Source organism: Silurus aristotelis, assembly GCF_946808225.1.
Source record: "Silurus aristotelis genome assembly, chromosome: 13".
NCBI lineage: Eukaryota > Metazoa > Chordata > Actinopteri > Siluriformes > Siluridae > Silurus > Silurus aristotelis.
Window position 1 is genome coordinate 24,012,981 of NC_139586.1, and position 18,558 is coordinate 24,031,538.

General features: G+C 39.0%; 1 protein-coding gene across 1 annotated transcript; it reads right to left on the reverse strand.

The window, feature by feature from the left end:
* Positions 1-488: 488 nt before the first annotated feature.
* enc3 (ectodermal-neural cortex 3) lies at positions 489-14,915 on the reverse strand. Its single transcript, XM_083559211.1, has 3 exons — positions 14,681-14,915; positions 11,523-13,315; positions 489-1,956 (listed from the first exon to the last, which is right to left on the reverse strand). The coding sequence occupies exon 2, from the start codon at positions 13,307-13,309 to the stop codon at positions 11,540-11,542; it is 1,770 nt and encodes a 589-aa protein (XP_083415337.1). The 5' UTR covers positions 13,310-13,315; positions 14,681-14,915; the 3' UTR covers positions 489-1,956; positions 11,523-11,539.
* Positions 14,916-18,558: the final 3,643 nt, after the last annotated feature.

The following is an 18,558-nucleotide window of genomic DNA, read 5'->3' on the forward strand; positions in this document are numbered from 1 at the left end:
TGAAGATCTTACACTCCAACCCATTTACAGCATATCTTCATAGAGATTATTTTGTGCACATAAGAACTGTCACCACATCCAATGACATCCTGCTTCTGAATTATTTGATAATTTGGGGAAAAACCACATATGGCTGGAAAAGAAGGTGTCTCAATACTTTACTGACCCAAATGCTATGGCTAAACTAAAAATATTGGCACCGTTGCATAACCACTGGTCATATTTTTTTTATAAACAGAAACAACCCTTTTTTTTTATTTTAGCACTCTAGTCCTAAAATTTATAGGGCATTCCAGCAAGAACACTAAATAAACATGAGCATTTAGCTCAGAGTTATTCTTTTTTATACAACACCGATTTGTGCTGCTAAAGGGCGTGCTGAGTCAGCTCAATTAGGGAGTGTTAAAAAGCCCCGGAGTCAGTGAGTCACCACAACAGGATGTGATGGACATCTGAAGGAATCTGACAGCTGATGTCACACACACACACACACACACACACACACACACACACACACACACACACACACACACACACACACACACACACACACACACACACACACACACACACACACACACACACACACACACACACACACACAGAGAGAGAACAAAAAATAACCAAGACAGTTTTTCTTCCCCCCAAAGACATCGCTTTACTAAGAAACAAGTTGAAACCAGTAACATTTATAAATATTATAGTAAAAACAAACATTTTTAGAGAGAAGACGTTCACTAATATATCATTTCTAGTACAGTGCAGGTCAGGGCTGGGTGATACGGCAAAAAATATCACATCACGATACTTAAATGTGGATTCTGACTGTTTCGGTAACAGCATTCCTTAAAAATATATACACCAAGAAAATGTTTACAAGATACAAAAATTGTCTTTTAGGTTTTATTTCTATAGAAGCTTTATTTATTCGTTTTTATATCATCTGATGTGCTGAACCGGTGGCTATAACCGATACTGATATTTTTATCGTATTGCCCAGCTCTAGTGTGGATTTGATCTGAAATGACAGATCAGTGAAAATCGTTTATTCTAACAGACAGTGTTTAACCATAAGCATTAAAAAGAACATTAGAAGATGCATTAACACACACTATATATATATATAATATACTCTAAATCTGATCAAATACAATAGACTTGAAATCCTACAGAGAAAAGGGACAAATAATAATAATAATAATAATAAAAATGATAGTAGTAGATTTTTGCTATTTTTTTATCAAACAATTATTTAGTAGTTAAAACATCGTGAAAGTCGTTCTATTACAAATTAACCAAACTGTGGTGTGAAGAGGAGCCGTCATATGATTCATCAGGCTCCTTAAACACCCAATATTTAGCAATACACGTTACATATACAACAGCCATGGTCATTTGCTGTGTGTGTGTGTGTGTGTGTGTGTGTGTGTGTGTGTGTTGTGTATCCAGGAATTTATATCTCCCTTCTTAACAACTAAAAAAAAGCCGCACAGGGTGTGCCACATTTAATACATCACTCATTTCCTTAGCCGGCGAACAGCGGCATGTTTGTTCCTCGTCCTGATAAGCGCCTGTGTTGTTCCAGGCTAAATCCTGAACCGCCGAGTTTCTTAAACCTACATCTTACGAGGTGTTTCCTCATTTCCCTTTAGCATCTAATTCTCTAAATATCAAAACCCTCAGTGAAAATCAAAGGAAGTGAAAGAAGAGGGAATAAATGGAGGTGGAGCTTTGAGCTTGAATCAAAGGAGGAAAAAAAAAGTCCACTCCTGGTTTATCTCCTACATGCCAAACGCTGCTCTTCGTTTCGTTTCCTTTCTTGTGCTTTTCATTTATTCCTCGGCAGGCATCTGTCTTTATTTCTTTTTTCCATTCTTTCTTTCTGGCCCCCCACCCCCTGCATTCCTCAGGCAAAGAAAGGACAAATTCCCCTGCATTCCTCACGACACTGGACATCTAGAGACAAAAAAGAGAGAGGGAGAAAAGGAGAGATGTGTGTTAGTTAAGTTGTGTACTCTGAAAAGCGGTTGCATTCCTATAAAAAAAAATCCAGTGCATGTGACATAACTCAGAGAAGGTCACAATTCCTTTACACTCATTTTCCGTTTTATTTACATCACAATGCTGTGGAATTCTGGATTCTGATTGGTCATGAGGTGTTGCTTAATAACAGTTTCTCTCATTTGGAGCAATTAATAATCCTTAATATCTGCTAACAAGTGCATTTTTCAAAACAATTAGTACAAACCCAATGGATTTCTTGCAAAAACCTGTACTTTCACTTCAAAATCACCTTTCAAAAGTAAGTAGTTGTGCCAAACATTTCACTGCCATCAGAATAACTAAAATGTATTTATTTATGAATTCATTTCTATAATTGAATATGTATTTTGTCATATGTTTTGTTAGCAAACAGGATCGTCTAAATGTTTAGTCATGTTGTCGGAATGATGGCACATTTCTTCTGTATGGCGTCTATGAAATTTAACAGCACAAATGTACACATTACTGTATGTGGGATATTGATTGCTAGACACCAGACAGGATTCACACTTTTACTGTACTAGAGTTTGTTTGTTTCCTGGTTGTTCATCCACCTTCAGAAATTTTAACTGTATTCTGCTCTGTATACGCTCACCAATTGAAGGTTCACAAAATTCACCTTTGACCAGAGATAAGAAAAATACACACATCCATCATTTAAGTAGAAGTACAGATACTAGGAAGTACTGCCTACACTTTTTCATGCAAGTTAAAGAGGTTTGGGCTCAGACATGTAAATAAGTAAAAAGTAGCCATTACTACTACCTGTTTTTAGTGTCATTCTGGTTACTGGACCTTCCATCATATTTATATAAAATAATTTTTCACCTAATGTATGTATCCAGGTTGAACAACCACCATATAGAATACAAGCAGAGAAAAGATGATGATGATCAGGTGATCAGGAATGTGCCTGTTCTTAGTCATGTTTACATCGCTGACTTCCTCTGTCTCATCCACGTTACCCCCCAGACTTTACGTCTCTTACACACCACAGTGTGCAATATACGACAGGGTTACTGGCGGCGCTATTTTGTATTTTGTGTATTTGTTTAGCACTGTCCTGTGTTGTCTTTGCACCGTTTGCACCAAATCGTCGTTGTTTCATTTTACTGTGTAATGCGTTAGTTATATATGGTTGAAAATGACAATAAAAGCTTCTTGGCTTGAGACTTCTTGTTGCCTTCTGCTGTGCTCATTGTGAGCTTCGTAAACTATTGCTGCTATTCGGCAAACAGATTCAAACTAAAGTAACGAGCCTCGTTTGAAAATGTAAGAAGTAGAAAGTACAGATATTTCAGTAAAAAATGAAATGAGTGAAAGTAAAACGTTGTCCGTAAAATAATTATTAAAGTTCTGATACCAAAAAAAAAATCTACTTAAGTACAGTAACAAATTATTTGTACTTCAAGACTTCCCACCTCTGCCTTTGACCTATTTCAGAGAACTAGTTAATTATTAGTTGATCTAATGCCATAAACTCGCCTTCATTAGTGACATCGGTGAACTGGTTTAACCATTTTACATTCAATGGCTTATGCAATGAACTGATGCCAAGATGTTTTGGGGGTTAAAACTATTCAGGTAAAACCAGTATAATATATTTGGATTAAAATGACAAACAGCTGATAATGTAGGAAGCAGTACACAATCAATGTGATGTACTTTATATGAAGGTTGAACAAGTAGTTTTGAGAATTGCAACTCTGATCTGAGAAATGCTGCGACGCAACTGAGGAAAAAAAACGATTAGTATGTTCTTGTTTCTATAGCAACACCTTGTACGGCGACTTGTACGGCAGATGCTCTGGATAAATAGATTTTTAAAAAGGTCACTTTTTTAATGCGAGGAAAAATAGTTTATTAACTTCAAGGGAGAGAAAATCAAACATATGCGTGCATGGGAACTTACATTTATGGCCTTTGGCAGATAAGTCTCTCTGGATAAGATGCTCTTATCCAGAGAGACTTACAGTTATACAGCTAAGCATTTACTGGTGAAGGGCCTTGCTCAAGGGCCCAACAGTGGCAGCTTGTTTGTGCTGGGATTTGAACCGATCAGTAGTCCGGCATTTTATCCTCTGTGCCACTAAAACAATAAAATACACTAAATGCTGTTTACAGCTGCAAACTAATTCATTTCTCTTGCCATTCTGCAACACTGTATTTATATAACTATAAAGGATCAAAAGTAACAGCTTACTCGTATTTGTTTGCAAAATGTATGGAATTGTGGAATGAAGGAAACATTTTTGTTATAACGCCAGGACATATAGTGTTAGACAGGTTATGCTATATAAATGAGAATGTATTATTATGTCTAGTCAAGATTGTGTTCAGGACTTATATCAGCAGCTTTGTTACAGCGCATGTTTCCGTTGACATTATATTGGGTTATTTGTATAATATATTACTTCATAATTATACTGCATGTATCCTGAGCATTTTGGCATTTGATACTCTTATACCCGAGGTGCTGTTAAAGAAAAGCGTTAATTAAACCAGTCGTGTTCTTTCAGCGTATTCAGCAGTCGCAGAGCCCAGACAGCCTTAACACCCGACAGCTTCCCGTGGCACCAGCGGGAAACACGTAACCGCTCAAATGAGGCTTCATTAACTGAGCTGTCATGACCAGAGGCTATAATAAACCTGCAGAAGCTTCTAGAAGCCTGATCCCACTGCTAATGCTGAACCGTCTCATTATCTGTCTGCTGGTAAACATGAGTTCAGACACAACGTTCATGCAAAATCTACAGGAACCCTGCTTGTCTTCTATGTGATAGGATTGCACACAGACCCTTGAAATGGATATCATAGAATGTGGTTTGAAAGTTAGTCACAAAAAAAAATAAAAAATACAACAATCCACTCTGCTGTGGCGAACATTCCATCAGGGAGACATTTAAGCAACAGTATTAAAGACGCAACCATGTCCAATACTTGGACGAGGTGTGTGTCTGTCCTTTTGGTTCAAAACTATTGCCGTGATCTAAAAGATAAATGTTAAAAGATACCAACTGTTTAGTCCAATGAGCTTTTCAAATCAGTTTGAGGAAAGATGATGCAACATAATGTGATTCAGTGCAAACCTGTAAAAGTTTCACCATGTCCAATTACAAAACAATACTATAATTAAATAGAAGGGTGCATTAAATGCCATCAAGTCAAATTATATTATGGACTTAGATTATATAAATCTGGAAAATCGTTTCTTCTCTGTCTAATCTACTGTAAAAAGAAAATACATTATAGTATCAAAAGATAGTTGCAAATGCAGTTTTCACAGGTTTTTTTCGGCAGTTGAATTGCCACAATTTTCAGAGACTGCATCAACCAGGCCACACCCACTTCTCCTTTACGGAGATTAAAACACACAAGCCATGCCTCCTTCTGAGACTCACACACACAAACCACACCTCTTTCACTGAAACCTGAAACTTGCAGGCCACACCTCCTCCCACAGAAGCCAGTGAGGCCACACCTCCTCAATTTGAACTCAAACTTCCACTGGAGAAGACAACCGCAATTGCAACAAAAAAAAAAAACTCAGGTACCTCTGTCTGTTTATCTCAAAGGTTTTACAAGCAAAACAAGATGACTTTATTGATAAGCCGTGCTAAATTCCTCACACAGTCGCTGCAATTGCTATTTAAGTATTCTTGACCTCCTTTCCTCCACATGTTCAGATTATTTTAAGTGGCTGGATTCAACACACAACAGTAGTCTTAATTTAAGTAGCAATGTGGAATGAAACACAGCCACCATAGAAGTGTGTGTGCGCATGTGAGCACTCAGTGTGTAACCTTTAGCCCCATTTAGGGCCGAAATCCAGAGATTCCGGTTGTTCAGGTCATGGCTGTGAGCAAGAAGTCTTGTGAATATGTGTGCTCATGTATTAGCATTTACTCATAACACACAATGTGAAGCTGTAGTTTCCCTAAAAAAAGGCTGGTTGTATTTTCTGACACTAATTTCACACAATTCACACAACAAACCCACAAGTCAAACAGCCAATCGCTTACTTGATCTTTCTTTTCTCTTTTTATAAGCTTGACCTGCTGATTGCAATAAAACCTTGATTAATAATAATAATTACACAAAATATTACTTCACTTAATACTACCAACCTACTATCAAACATTCAGTCAGAGAAATTAACTTGTTAGTAAACAGGGCTAGTGGTTTGAATTCATTTAAACGTTTACCTCAATGAAGGTCACCTGAAAACGCATAGCTATCTAATGCTAGCTTTTATGCGGTCAACTTTTTTTTTTTTTTTTTTTTTTTTTTTACTTACACTGCTGGCTATGGATTTAATTTACAATAAAATAGTTTTAGAATTTAGCTAGCGTAGCTTTGCTTGTCTATGCTAGTCAATGCTATCCACCACAACATATAAAACACTAGCTTTGTTTACACCATTCTAGAAGCCCTAGTAATGCAATTTTCTACTATTATCTAGATAGTTGCCTAATATTTTATTCCGGCTGACAGATAAACCGTTTTAAACCACCGCGTATTCGAAACTTTATGATTCCTTATTATGCTGCCTTCCAGATGGGACCATCTGTGACCTAAAAAGACTCATTAACATACCAACACAGGCTCTCGGATTTCTATTTTATAAGATGATTTAGTAGTGACATACTGCATTGTCAATTATCAGAACACATCCGCATACTGAAATAAGGCGAATGAGCTCGGAGAGATTTCGTTAGTTGGAGCAGACCGTTGTTCTGTCACACCTCTCGGGTCTCAGGGGACACAGGGGTGTGGAGTGTGGACGTTTGCGTCAATAAACTCAATAAACCTCACGTAACGGCTGTCAGGCTGCTCATTTGAGCCGTGCTGATCACATCTGCTGCCCAACACACAAGCCATGCTGCATCATAATGAGCAGGTGTAATTACACCATGCAGGCGCTCGCATTCATCCGTCACTGTCATGGAGCTGCTTCATGAATTTGCATTAGCCTGGACAAGCCTGTTTAAATTGGCGTATGTCAGGAGCTCAGGGGCCGTACTGAGGTAAAACAATGGCTGTGGGAAAAAAAGGCAGTCAGAGAAAAACGGGCAGAGGGAAAGAAAAAAAAAAAGGATCCCTGTTTTAGGATGGAGTCAAGGGTGATTTTATTGTATAAATCCTCATCTAAATGTCTAGTTATATAACATTCCTCATTTACAAAAAGTCTGGATGAGTGACTTACATGACTGAATGGCGATTCAGAGGCGCAGGATTATGTTTAACTATTAATGATTTGCTTCTGCCTCTAAAGGAAAGCTTTAATTAATTAATTAATTAATTAATTGATTGATTAATAGATAGATAGATAGATAGATAGATAGATAGATAGATAGATAGATAGATAGATAGATAGATAGATAGATAGATAGATAGATAGATAGATAGATAGATATCTCTAGTAAGTGTTCTTAGGAATGACGTGAAGCAGTAAACAATTCTATTTACCATGCATTGTTGTCTATTAACAGGACACTTTAGCTGCTAAGCGACATAGGTAAAGATTTGGATATTCTATGTACAGAACATGGGTTACTAAGGATACGGGTTCTCTGTTCATGACAACACGATATCTTCCCCCTCGAGCATTCTGTCCACATGACAAAATTATTTTATTACTTAAAAAAATTCACTTGGTGAAATTTGAATGTAAGCGTTTAAAGAATTCTGGATTTGACAGTTCCTCGACCTGTTTTTTCCCCACTTTTTTAAAAACCACATTGATATGATTTATATTTGCTTCCGCTATAAACAAACTATTTGTCTAATTGAAACCACTGTGACTATGACCATGTACTTACTAAGGATGAATGAATGCTCCATACAACGTGTGTCCAGGAAAGCGTGTGTCCAGGTAAAAACCTGCTTGTAAGAGAGAATCCCAGTCCTAATGTTCACTTCTAATATCAACAAGATTAATCTTTCTGGCTAATTAATATTTTTTTTTTTAAAAGTCTACGTATTTAAATATATCCCAAATGTAAAAATATGGACTGTGTAATTGTGATTAATTGTGGCTGGTGATTTTTGACTGGTAGCCAAATGTGTCTTTTTTTTACTGGCAGAGGCACGACGGGAGTAAAATATTTATTCAAATCAGTTTGTGCTTTAGCCTTAGGCTCAGGACACCCTGTGTGTGTGTGTGTGTGTGTGTGTGCAGTCTGTGCACAGATGTGAGAATAAAAGCTTCCTTCACTTGTCTTTCTCGGGTGGCTTAAAAAAAGGGCATTAATAAAACATAAGTACTGAATAAGTGCTCTGAGCGGGACAGCAGCTGAAATGAGCCACGTGACCTTTGACCCGGTTCAGGTGTGTCGCACAACAAACAAACGGCTTCTTTTATAACCCTGCTTTTCCTCATACTTCTTTTTCCATCCTGGTTTAAAAGGCCTGATGAGGCTTTGTCTTTAGACTCTGACTCTGACTAAAATTCAGGTAATTACTGCTGCTGATAATAATAAAGTTGCAAAGTTAGTCAGCTAACTACATGTGAGAACTTGAGTGAATGATTTACATAAGGGAAAAAAAATAAACACAAAAAAAACTATATAGCACAAAAGTATTGGGACACATGACTATTACAGACGTGTGGTTCTTTGCCAGAATGTTATCACAAAGTTAGAGACACAATTGTATAGGATTTCTGTGGACATGGAAATTTACATTTACTTGAACTAGGAGATCCAAACATGTTCCAGCATGACAATGCTCTTGTGCACAAAGCCAGCTCCATGAAGATATGGTTTATATGGGTTGGGGTGGAAGATCTACTGCTATAAAGCCCTGACCTCAACCCTATCGAACACCTTTGGGATGAATTGAAACTTCAACTAGAGTGGAGTGGAGGTTATCATTGGTATTTGTCTTAATGAACTTTTAATTCACTTTTAATCTGGTTAATTCATTTAACAATAAATAGTTCTGTTTGTAAATCTGTAAATACTACCTGCAAAATGTGCTGTTTGTTTTACACCAGGATAACCTTCATTATAAGGCTAGGAATGTTTCATGCTCCGTTAGGAACTTGTTCATGTTTACATCTTGGTTGTCTGGAACATGCGTGAAGATACACTTACGAGAATTGTAAATATGTACACACTTTATGAAACAGGTATGATATTTCCAGCTAACATGAACGGACCTGTTTACACTCGAAGGAGAGTTGGTTTTTTTTCTCTCAAGCTGACAGCATTGGGAGCGTAAAGTATTTTTAGTTCTTAGCTTCTGGCCAAAGTAAAAAAATAGTTTCTTCCTCCCTCAGCCTGCAGGCCTTTCTGCTTCAGTGTAAGTATGATGTGCAAAAAAAAATCAACACCAAATTGGCAAACATTAAAGCAACAGAGCAATAAAAAAAAAAAAAACGCGATCTGCAGGCTTGCGGATTTCGAGGCAATTTCGGTACATCTCCACCCCGTCCATCCGTTTCCAGCTGAGGGACAAAAGACAGCTCGAGGGCTCGGTATGAAGTGCGTGAGCGTGCACTGCAGAAAGGGCAGCTCTGAAAGCTGCAGATATATAGACAATTTTGTAAACTTCCTGTAAGAAGTGGATTTCCCGAACACAAGTGCAAGTAAAATTAATAGTAAATAGTCAGAAAGATGAAAAGTGTACACTTTCCATAAAACATGTTTTTGTTGTTGTTGTTGTTGATACTAGGACAACAATCTGCTACCATGTTTCTGAGGTTTTATTGTTAAGCAAATGGGTGCATTTCGGTTTCGACGCCTTCTGGTGAACTCGCACCGATTTAGAGCGTCTTAAACCTTTAACAAGAATTCCAATGGGCAATGTATAACTGTGTCAGTGAGACAGTTTGAAAAGTGATGGCACATGTTGCGCCAGCTATAATTACCATATATTTTGAACAAAGCACTAGCAAGTGACACTGGTCAGCATGTAGATCCAGTGTGGATATACTATCAGTTGGGTGGGATTTGTTTGTCATTTTTTGTTGTTTATTTCTTACCTTTATCCAGAGCAACTTACAATTCTCTCACTTATACAACTAAGCAGCTGAGGTTTCCACTGAGCAACTGTTTCCCCCTTCAGACTAGCTTTCAATTACAATAGCTGTACATGTTTCAATTGTATATATAAAACTGTAACATGTATACTCACCAGAGAGATGATCTCTGCCAAGCTTTATTTCTCTTTTAAACATCTTTTTTAACCACTAAATAAGTGACTAGATGTTGTATATAGCGGGGAACTAAAGAAACTTTGGCCCACCCGCAACATAGGATTGGTCAAAGGGAACCATTCCAACCATTTAATCTCCGAAATTTGTATAAAATCGCGAAACTTGTAGATACAAAAAAAACCAAAAAAAAAACGTTGTCGTTTGGTCACGTTCTAGCGTTAACGTACAATAATGCGCTTCTGATACATCAGTGCCAAAGGAAACGTTCGTCAGAAAAAACGGAAGTGCCGAGTGTGACGCACAGCTCACTTACATAAAAAAAATGTAATTGCAAAAGTGGTGCATCCAGCCTTTCCACAGAAGCTCGAGCTTTGTTTACACACAAATAAGATCTTTATCTATACTAGACGGAATAAAGACTAAAGATCTCAGCCTGAAAAACTTGTTCCGTAACCGATACCATTCTGACATTCTCTTTCCCATAAAACAACCCACCGTAAAAACCACTACTTTACACGAATACTAGGAAAAGGCAACTAGCTCAGACCTCCTGCTCAGACACATTCTTGTGAGTGAAAATCTTTTTACCCAGAACCCTTTTAAGTGGCAATAAGTTTCAACCTAAGACACAAAAGCAGTCCACACTGAAAGTCCTGTTCTGACAGATGATTTCACTTTCTTGAATCCACTTCTAGGTAAACATGCTAATTCGAGCTGCTCTAGTTGACAGGCTTTGCATTTCAAAGGCGAACCGACAGCTGTTCTCGCCCGTACTGTGATTTCAACGACTTCCTGTTACAGCGGAACCTTATTTGGGGCTTCTCGTGCAGGCATTTGTTCGTGTTTGTTTTCTCTCCTGAGCGAGTTTGTTCAGGATGTTTCTACATGTTAATGAAGCACTGTACTTAATTTAGGCAGAGATCCTTGGCTTGTGTGGAGGGAATTATAAGAGCAAATTGGAACAAAATGCGGAATGCGTTGTTTAAAAAGCACATACCATACTTATGACCAGGTGTCCGCAAAATTTTGGCAATATAGTGTATATTTTCTGTGTTTTACATTATGATGAGAAGGGCAGCAAGCATGGGCCTGAGCTTTACTCTGTTGTTGCTGACTGAAGTCTCTGCCCTGTAATTAGCCCCTTTTTCATTTCTTTCAGGTGCTATTAACTGAGTTCTCTTCTTTATTTGACACCAAACAGCACTCATTAGTGCTCGGAATCATTCATTATCCAGCCCTTTTTTTTTACTTGATATACATCAAACCACGTCTAATAAAAAAAAAAAAAACGATGGTGTGAAAATTGACTTCTACTTACCAAACCGGCTGTGACATTCAAGATGGCAGATATCTCCAGGTGCTCACGAATGCTGTGGGAATGAGGGAATAGGGAATGCTAGTAACGCTGTCCCAAGAGTCAGTTGAGGGGTCGTAACAGTCCAGCGTTTTGCACCTCTGAGCGCCGCAATAACCGCCCACCACATAGAGTCGGTTCCCCGAGGCGACCGCGTGGCAGCTGATCCTTTTGGCTGTGACGTCAACGAATTTAGTCCACTGGTACGTTTCGCTGTTGAACCGATACGCCGAGCCTGCAGAGAACTCCGTGTCTCCGCCTATGACGATGATATGATTGCCAACGGCCGCTGCCGCCGTGTAACGCCAAAGCTGAGGGCAAGTAGCCGGCACCGTCCATCTGTTCTCGCAGGGGTCAAAACATTGCACCTTGGGGTACTTGTCCCTGTTGATGCTGGTTCCACCGAAAGCGAAGAGCTTGTTTTTGGCTCCTACGACGGCGGCGTTGCTCACGCCCTCCCGAAGAGGGGCAACTAGAGTCCATTTATTGGACTGCGGGTTGTACTGTTCCACCTGTTTAAGTGAGACTGACGGAGAAGCAGGAAACGAGCCTGATAGAGAAGTGTGGCCTCCCACAACATAGAGGACCTGGTCCAATTCGGCGGAACCATGTCCGAATCTGGCTACAAACATTTGAGCAGCCTTGGACCACTCGTCATGTAAGGTATCATAGACCCAGACATCTTTGGAAGCACCATTTTCAGAGCCTCGTCCCCCTGTGACGTAAACTTTACAGCCGATAGCACAGGCGCTGCACTCTTTCCGAGGGCTGGGAAGGTCAGTTTTGGGCATGATCTCCTTCGTTTTGTGGTCGATCATGTACACTTTATCACACATAAAAGTCTGGCCTCCCAGAAGCAGCAGGGCCTGGCTGACTTTCCGGGGTCGAGCACAGAAACCAGTGACTACGCCGTCATTCTGGAGGATCTTCATCTTGCATCGTATGGCATCTTCGACAATCTCCCGACACACTTTATCCCCCATGATGAGCTCTTCAGAGACAACATTTTTGAGCAAGTAGATCTCAGGAAGAAGAGCTAAACGGACACAGCGCAAGAGTTCAGGCAAGTCGGAGAGTCTCCTTACAATATTAGCTCTCACCCAGTCTATAACTGCTTCGTACACAACACTTTCGTCCTCCACTTCCAGCTCCTCGCTGAAGATCAGCTCCTGAACTTGATCTTTCGGAAGGTTCAGGAAGTCCTCTGTCCGGTAAAGAGTGGCGAAATTTGCCAAGCACATTCGCCAAGAGAGCTCGTAAAGCCTTTGGCATTGATGCGCATCTGAGAGGAGCATCATCCCGAGGCAGTTTGAAGGGTGCAGGTTCTTCTCAAGGAACTCTGCTGAGGCATCTCGGATGTCATGAAACTGCAGCATGTCTCCGGCCTCAAGCAACGACTCCGCATTCTCCTCGTTGATAATAATGCGGGCGGAGTATGCGTAGTCCAACAGAAGCTCTAATACTTCCGGGTGCAACGAGTCGTGGAAGTTGACTTCCGTGTCTCGAGACTCCTTGAGTCCGCCGTTAAACATAGCTTCAAAGTAGCGGCTGCAGGAGGCCAGGACGGCCCGATGACACGGGAAAGCTCGATTTCCGGCCTGGAGCACGACGTCTGTGAAGACGCATCGTTTGCGCAGAAGGTTTAGTTGAGTAAGCAGACTGTCCGCATGAGATGTTTTGTGGAACAGGTGGATGTTCATGGAGCCGGAGCTTGATCTGGATTTGCGGTTTTCGTGGCTACTCACTGACATCTTTGACTAAAATTTAAAACAAACAAACAAAAGAGTAAACAGGACAGCAACACATTCCATAGATACATAGATTATATCTTTATTTAGAAACTGGAAATGGACTGTTGATCAGCATGTGCAATTAAAAGGTTATACCAGAGGTTCTCAAACAAAGACAATGAGGTATAGTCAAGTGTATATTAATTGTAAAATTATATTCATTATTAAAGCCGATATAAATGTTATGGAGTTTTTATAGCTGTTCAATGATGTGGTTCAAAGTTAATGGTTTAATCCAAGTACACAAAAAAAACTTTAAATTTTTTTTTACATATAATATTTAAATATATGTTTTATAAAATAAAATACAAAAAAGTGTCCTGAGCAGGTCAGTGGAATGTATTTTACAGTTAAACCAACCTCTATATTTATACAATACACCAGGATGTGCAACAGAAACAAGATCATTTTTAGACAACAGACAGTTCAACATATTTTTTCCAATTTGAAAGATCAGTTTTTAGGCAGAATTCATGGTTGATAGATTGTATGGCTGGGAGGCAGCAGAAGAACAGCTTTTTCACTGTTATAGTTTGGATCAATTTGAAGGCAGGATCAGCTTTTTCTCCTGACATGAGGAAATCCTAGAAGTTCTTAAACATTACCCACCTCTTGTGAAATGTAATATACTTGACTTTAACACTTATCTCGGGTGGAAAGTTTGAAGCTTCGGGTGCAAATGTAGCAAAAATAAAACTGAACTGGAGTGTGATCCAGCATACTTTTGCATTAAAGACTAACCGCAAAATAATTGGGTGTGTGCACCTGCAATCACACACACAAACACACACACACACACACACACACACCCCTTGTCTTTCTATCTTTGTGAGGACTTTTCATTAGCAGTTATTAATGCAGTTAATACCATGCATGCACTAAAATCTAACATTAAGGAAACTTTTTGGGGTTCCTTAAAGTTAAATGTATATTTTATAATAATAATAATAATAATAAATTGTACACTTAATGGAGACTAACAAAATGTCCCTACAATGTTAAAATGTTCACAAATCACACACACACACACACACACACACACACACACACACACACACACACATACACACACACACACACACACACACACACACACACACACACACACACACACACACACACACACACACACACGTCCCTTATCCAGTTAGTTTGTGTTTATTATTCTAGGATCATGATTCATTCATTGCTGGTGTCATCATAATCAAGAAATAATATAAATATATATAAGTTGAGAGATCAGCTGAAAAAAACCTAACACAACCCTGTCCTTAACACACATACACACACGTACGCGCGCGCGCTGAACTTTTCCCTATCACACGCTCTTACCTTGTTTCTTTTCTTCCTGTTGCAGTTCAACTCGGTTACTGTCGCGGTTTAGAAAGTGTTCACTGGCTTGGAGTGCTGCTTTCAGTGACCATGACGTTCCCCGGTGTGGAAGGAGAAGAAGCAGAAGGCGAAGGAGAAGCAGAGGAAAATCAAAAGACACGTTTTCTTTCTCAGCTGTAGAAGAGTCAGTATGAGTTTCTCCTCTCGCACAGCTGTGTTCCTCCGAGAGCGCCTCCCCTAACCCCTCCTCCCGATGAATATGCAAATATTCAGCCAATCACAAGAGAGAAGCCGTGGATTCGATCACAATGACCACAGGGTCAAAAAAGATTAATATTGTATTATTGTTGATTGAATTTCCGTTTACAGAATGGATAGATAGATAGATAGATAGATAGATAGATAGATAGATAGATAGATAGATAGATAGATAGATAGATAGATAGATAGATAGAGTCATGTGGCGAGAGAGAGATAGATAGATAGATAGATAGATAGATAGATAGATAGATAGATAGATAGATAGATAGATAGATAGATAGATAGATAGATAGATAGATAGATCTATGTGTGTGTGGGGGGGGGGGTGTCAGTGTTTTAACAATGTGAAATCTCCATGCAACTTACCTCTAACAGAGATGAGATTCACACTGTGATGAAGAGTGATCGTATTTCCACCAGAGACCACCATCACTCCACAGCCACTTCTGTACATGTTCTGTTAAATCTTATTTAGCTTTCAGATAGAGAACGAGAGCGAGCGAATAAGAAACGGAGAGACAGAGAGACAAACAGCCAGACAAATAGACTTACTGTTTGGCTCACTAAAGCCAGTAACATTTTGCTTATTTGATATTCAATACACAGGCCACAAAAAAAGGAGTAGATCAATCACATGGAGAATGGCGTAAAAATCCTGAAGGATTTACAAAAAAGAAATTAGTGTGACTAATCAGATATAAGTGTCATTATGTAAATAATATTTGCCTTCATCTTAGAGCCCAAAACCCCCATACATTTTCACAGGTTTTTTCCCTTTATATTCTCCCAGGTTTTTTTGTATTGTATTTTTATGTGTTTATGTAATGAAGACTTTAATTTAAAGGTAATATTATATGACAGACTGAGTAACAGACAGAGAATTACAGCCTGAGGACATGGCTGGGACCCCACAGCAGCTGGAGAGTGCATCTCCATGTCTCAGTAATGAGATTATCCACATGATTGAACAAAACCGTTACGGCTGTCCTTCATTTGGATAAAAACACTCATCCAGTGGTGTAGAATCCAGACCCGTAAATGCAACATGTATTTTATTTTCTCATTTAATTATTTTCTCTTCTTTCGTTCTTTCACTTTTAATTAAATAAACAATCATATAACATCTGTATGTGGACTTCCCATACTGGACTGCTTTTAAAGTTATATATCTTCTGCCATTTTTGCTTTTACTCAATTTACCTTACATATTTATTGCTTTTTTTTTTTTTTTTTTACCACAGCAATTTATTCATGATTAAATTATTGTAAAATGTATTAAAGTTACAGATTGACCTCTGCTTATTATACAACGCTGTCACTCCTTCCATAAATGCTACCACAAATAAATGTCTCCGAACTAAAATTTCATCGTGTTTTTATTTCATTAATCTGGACTCCTTGTAAATAAGCTGCTGCCATAGAAACAAAAAACAACCTGTGATTTGCAGTTTCACTGCTGTCAGAGCTGCTGTTCTAGAAAATTAATAACAACCTCTGAACAAACATAATGTAGAATTCATCAGCTTTGTGGTGTAATAATTAATAGTCATTATGTCAATAATAGACAAAGGCAAATGCATTTTAAATACATTGACCTTCAATTCCCACATTTAAAAAAAAAATTCACTAATTGCAGACAAAAATAGAAAAAATCAAGTATAGATTGACACTTTAATAGAGTCCATGTACTGATTGAAATGTCTTACACAGTTCACACTGTAAATAACCGGCAGTTGGTATGTCTATACACGTCTATAGTTATCAATATTTGTCATTATTTAACCACTTTTCAAATTTCTTCATAATAATTTTCGCTAATATTTTTAGTCCTCTACCGCCCCCTGCTGTTTCAAATCTAATTCTCCCTCGAATGAATGTTTATCCCAAAGATCAGCTGCTGGAAATAAAGACAAAAAATATATAAGATGATGATGATGATGATGATGATGATGATGATGATGATGATGATGATATATTTTTTATTATTAATGTGGATTGATTTAAATATACACATTCATGATACATTATTTGTACTTCTTACTCCACTATATTTTATTGGACAATGACCGCTCCAGTTTATTTATTTAATTTTTTACATTTTGTACTTCTGATGAAGATATAATTTAGACTTAACACTCCCCTAACCGCATCTGCTCCCTGTACGCGACGTTTTATTACTTCTGGACTTTCATTTTCATTTTCTGGACCTTCTGTCTTTTACTCAATGCCACTGTCTCTAAACCATACAACATCGCAGGTCTCACCACAGTCCTATAAACTTTCCCTTTCACTCTTGCAGATACTCTTCCATCACAAATCACTGCTGCTATCACTCTTCTCCACCTACACTCTTTTCTTAACTTCTCTAACACACTCTCCATTACTTTGCACTGTTGACCCCAGGTACCTGAACTCCTCCACCTTCTCCACCTCTTCTCCCTGCAACCGCCCCACTCCACTGCCCTCATTCACACACATGTACTCTGTCTTACTCAAGTCAAGTCAAGAGGCTTTTATTGTCATGTCTACTATACACAGTGGTACACAGTACACTGTGAAAATGAGACAACGTTCCTCCAGAACCCTGGTGCTACACTAAACAACATAGAGCTACAACACACAACATAAAGCTACCTAAAGTGCATCGAGTGCAACCGAGTGCAAACAGTGCAGACAAAAAACAGTACAGACACACAACACAAGACAGTGTGAGACAAATACGCATAACACAAGATACTGTATACTCTGAATATACAGTACTGTGCAAAGAGGACTAGAAAGACTATGAACATGAGTAAATGTAAACAAACACAATGCAGTGCAAAAACAGCAGTAGCAGCAGTCGAGAGGTGCAAAAAAACAGCATGTATATGGTATAATATAGTTTAGTTATAAATAATAAATAAATGGTGGTGGAATGGATTGAGATGAGTAATGAGTGTGTGTTGAGTTTAGGTTGTACACAGTTGAGTGAGTGTGTGTGTGTGTGTGTGTGTGTGTGTGTGTGTGTGTGTGTGTGTGTGTGTGTGTGTGTGTGTGTGTTTTTGTACGGTTCAGTTCTGTGTGTTGAGGAGTCACAGGGAGAGAAAAAGCTGTTGCACAGTCTGGATGTGGCGGCCTGAATGCTTCGGGACCGCTTTCCTGGTGGCAGGAGGGTGAAGAGTGTGTGTGAGAGGTGTGTGTGGTCGTCCACAATGCTGTTGGCTTTGTGGATGCAGCGTGTGGTAAATGTCCATGATGGAGGGGAGAGAGACTTTAATAATTTTCTCAGCTGTCCTCACTATTCTCTGTAGGTTCTTGCAATCCGAGATGGTGCAATTCCCAAACCAGGCAGTGATGCAGCTGCTCAGGAAGCTCTTGATGGTCCCTTTGTAGAACATGCTCAGGATGGGTCTTCCCAGAAAGTAGAGATGCTGCTGAGCTATCACCATGTTTCACTCCTATAGACTTTCATTCCCCTTCTCTCCAGCACATACCTCCACCTTTCCAGGCTTTTTCAACCTGCTCCCTACTCTAACCACAAATCACAATATCATCCGCAAACATCATAGTCCACGGACACTCCTGTCTGACCTCGTCCGTCAACCTGTCGATCACCACTGCAAACAGGAAAGGGC

Coding starts and splice junctions, on each gene's coding strand:
- enc3 (XM_083559211.1), bottom strand. CDS start 13,309: ATGTCAGTGAGTAGCCACGAAAACCGCAAATCCAGATCAAGCTCCGGC.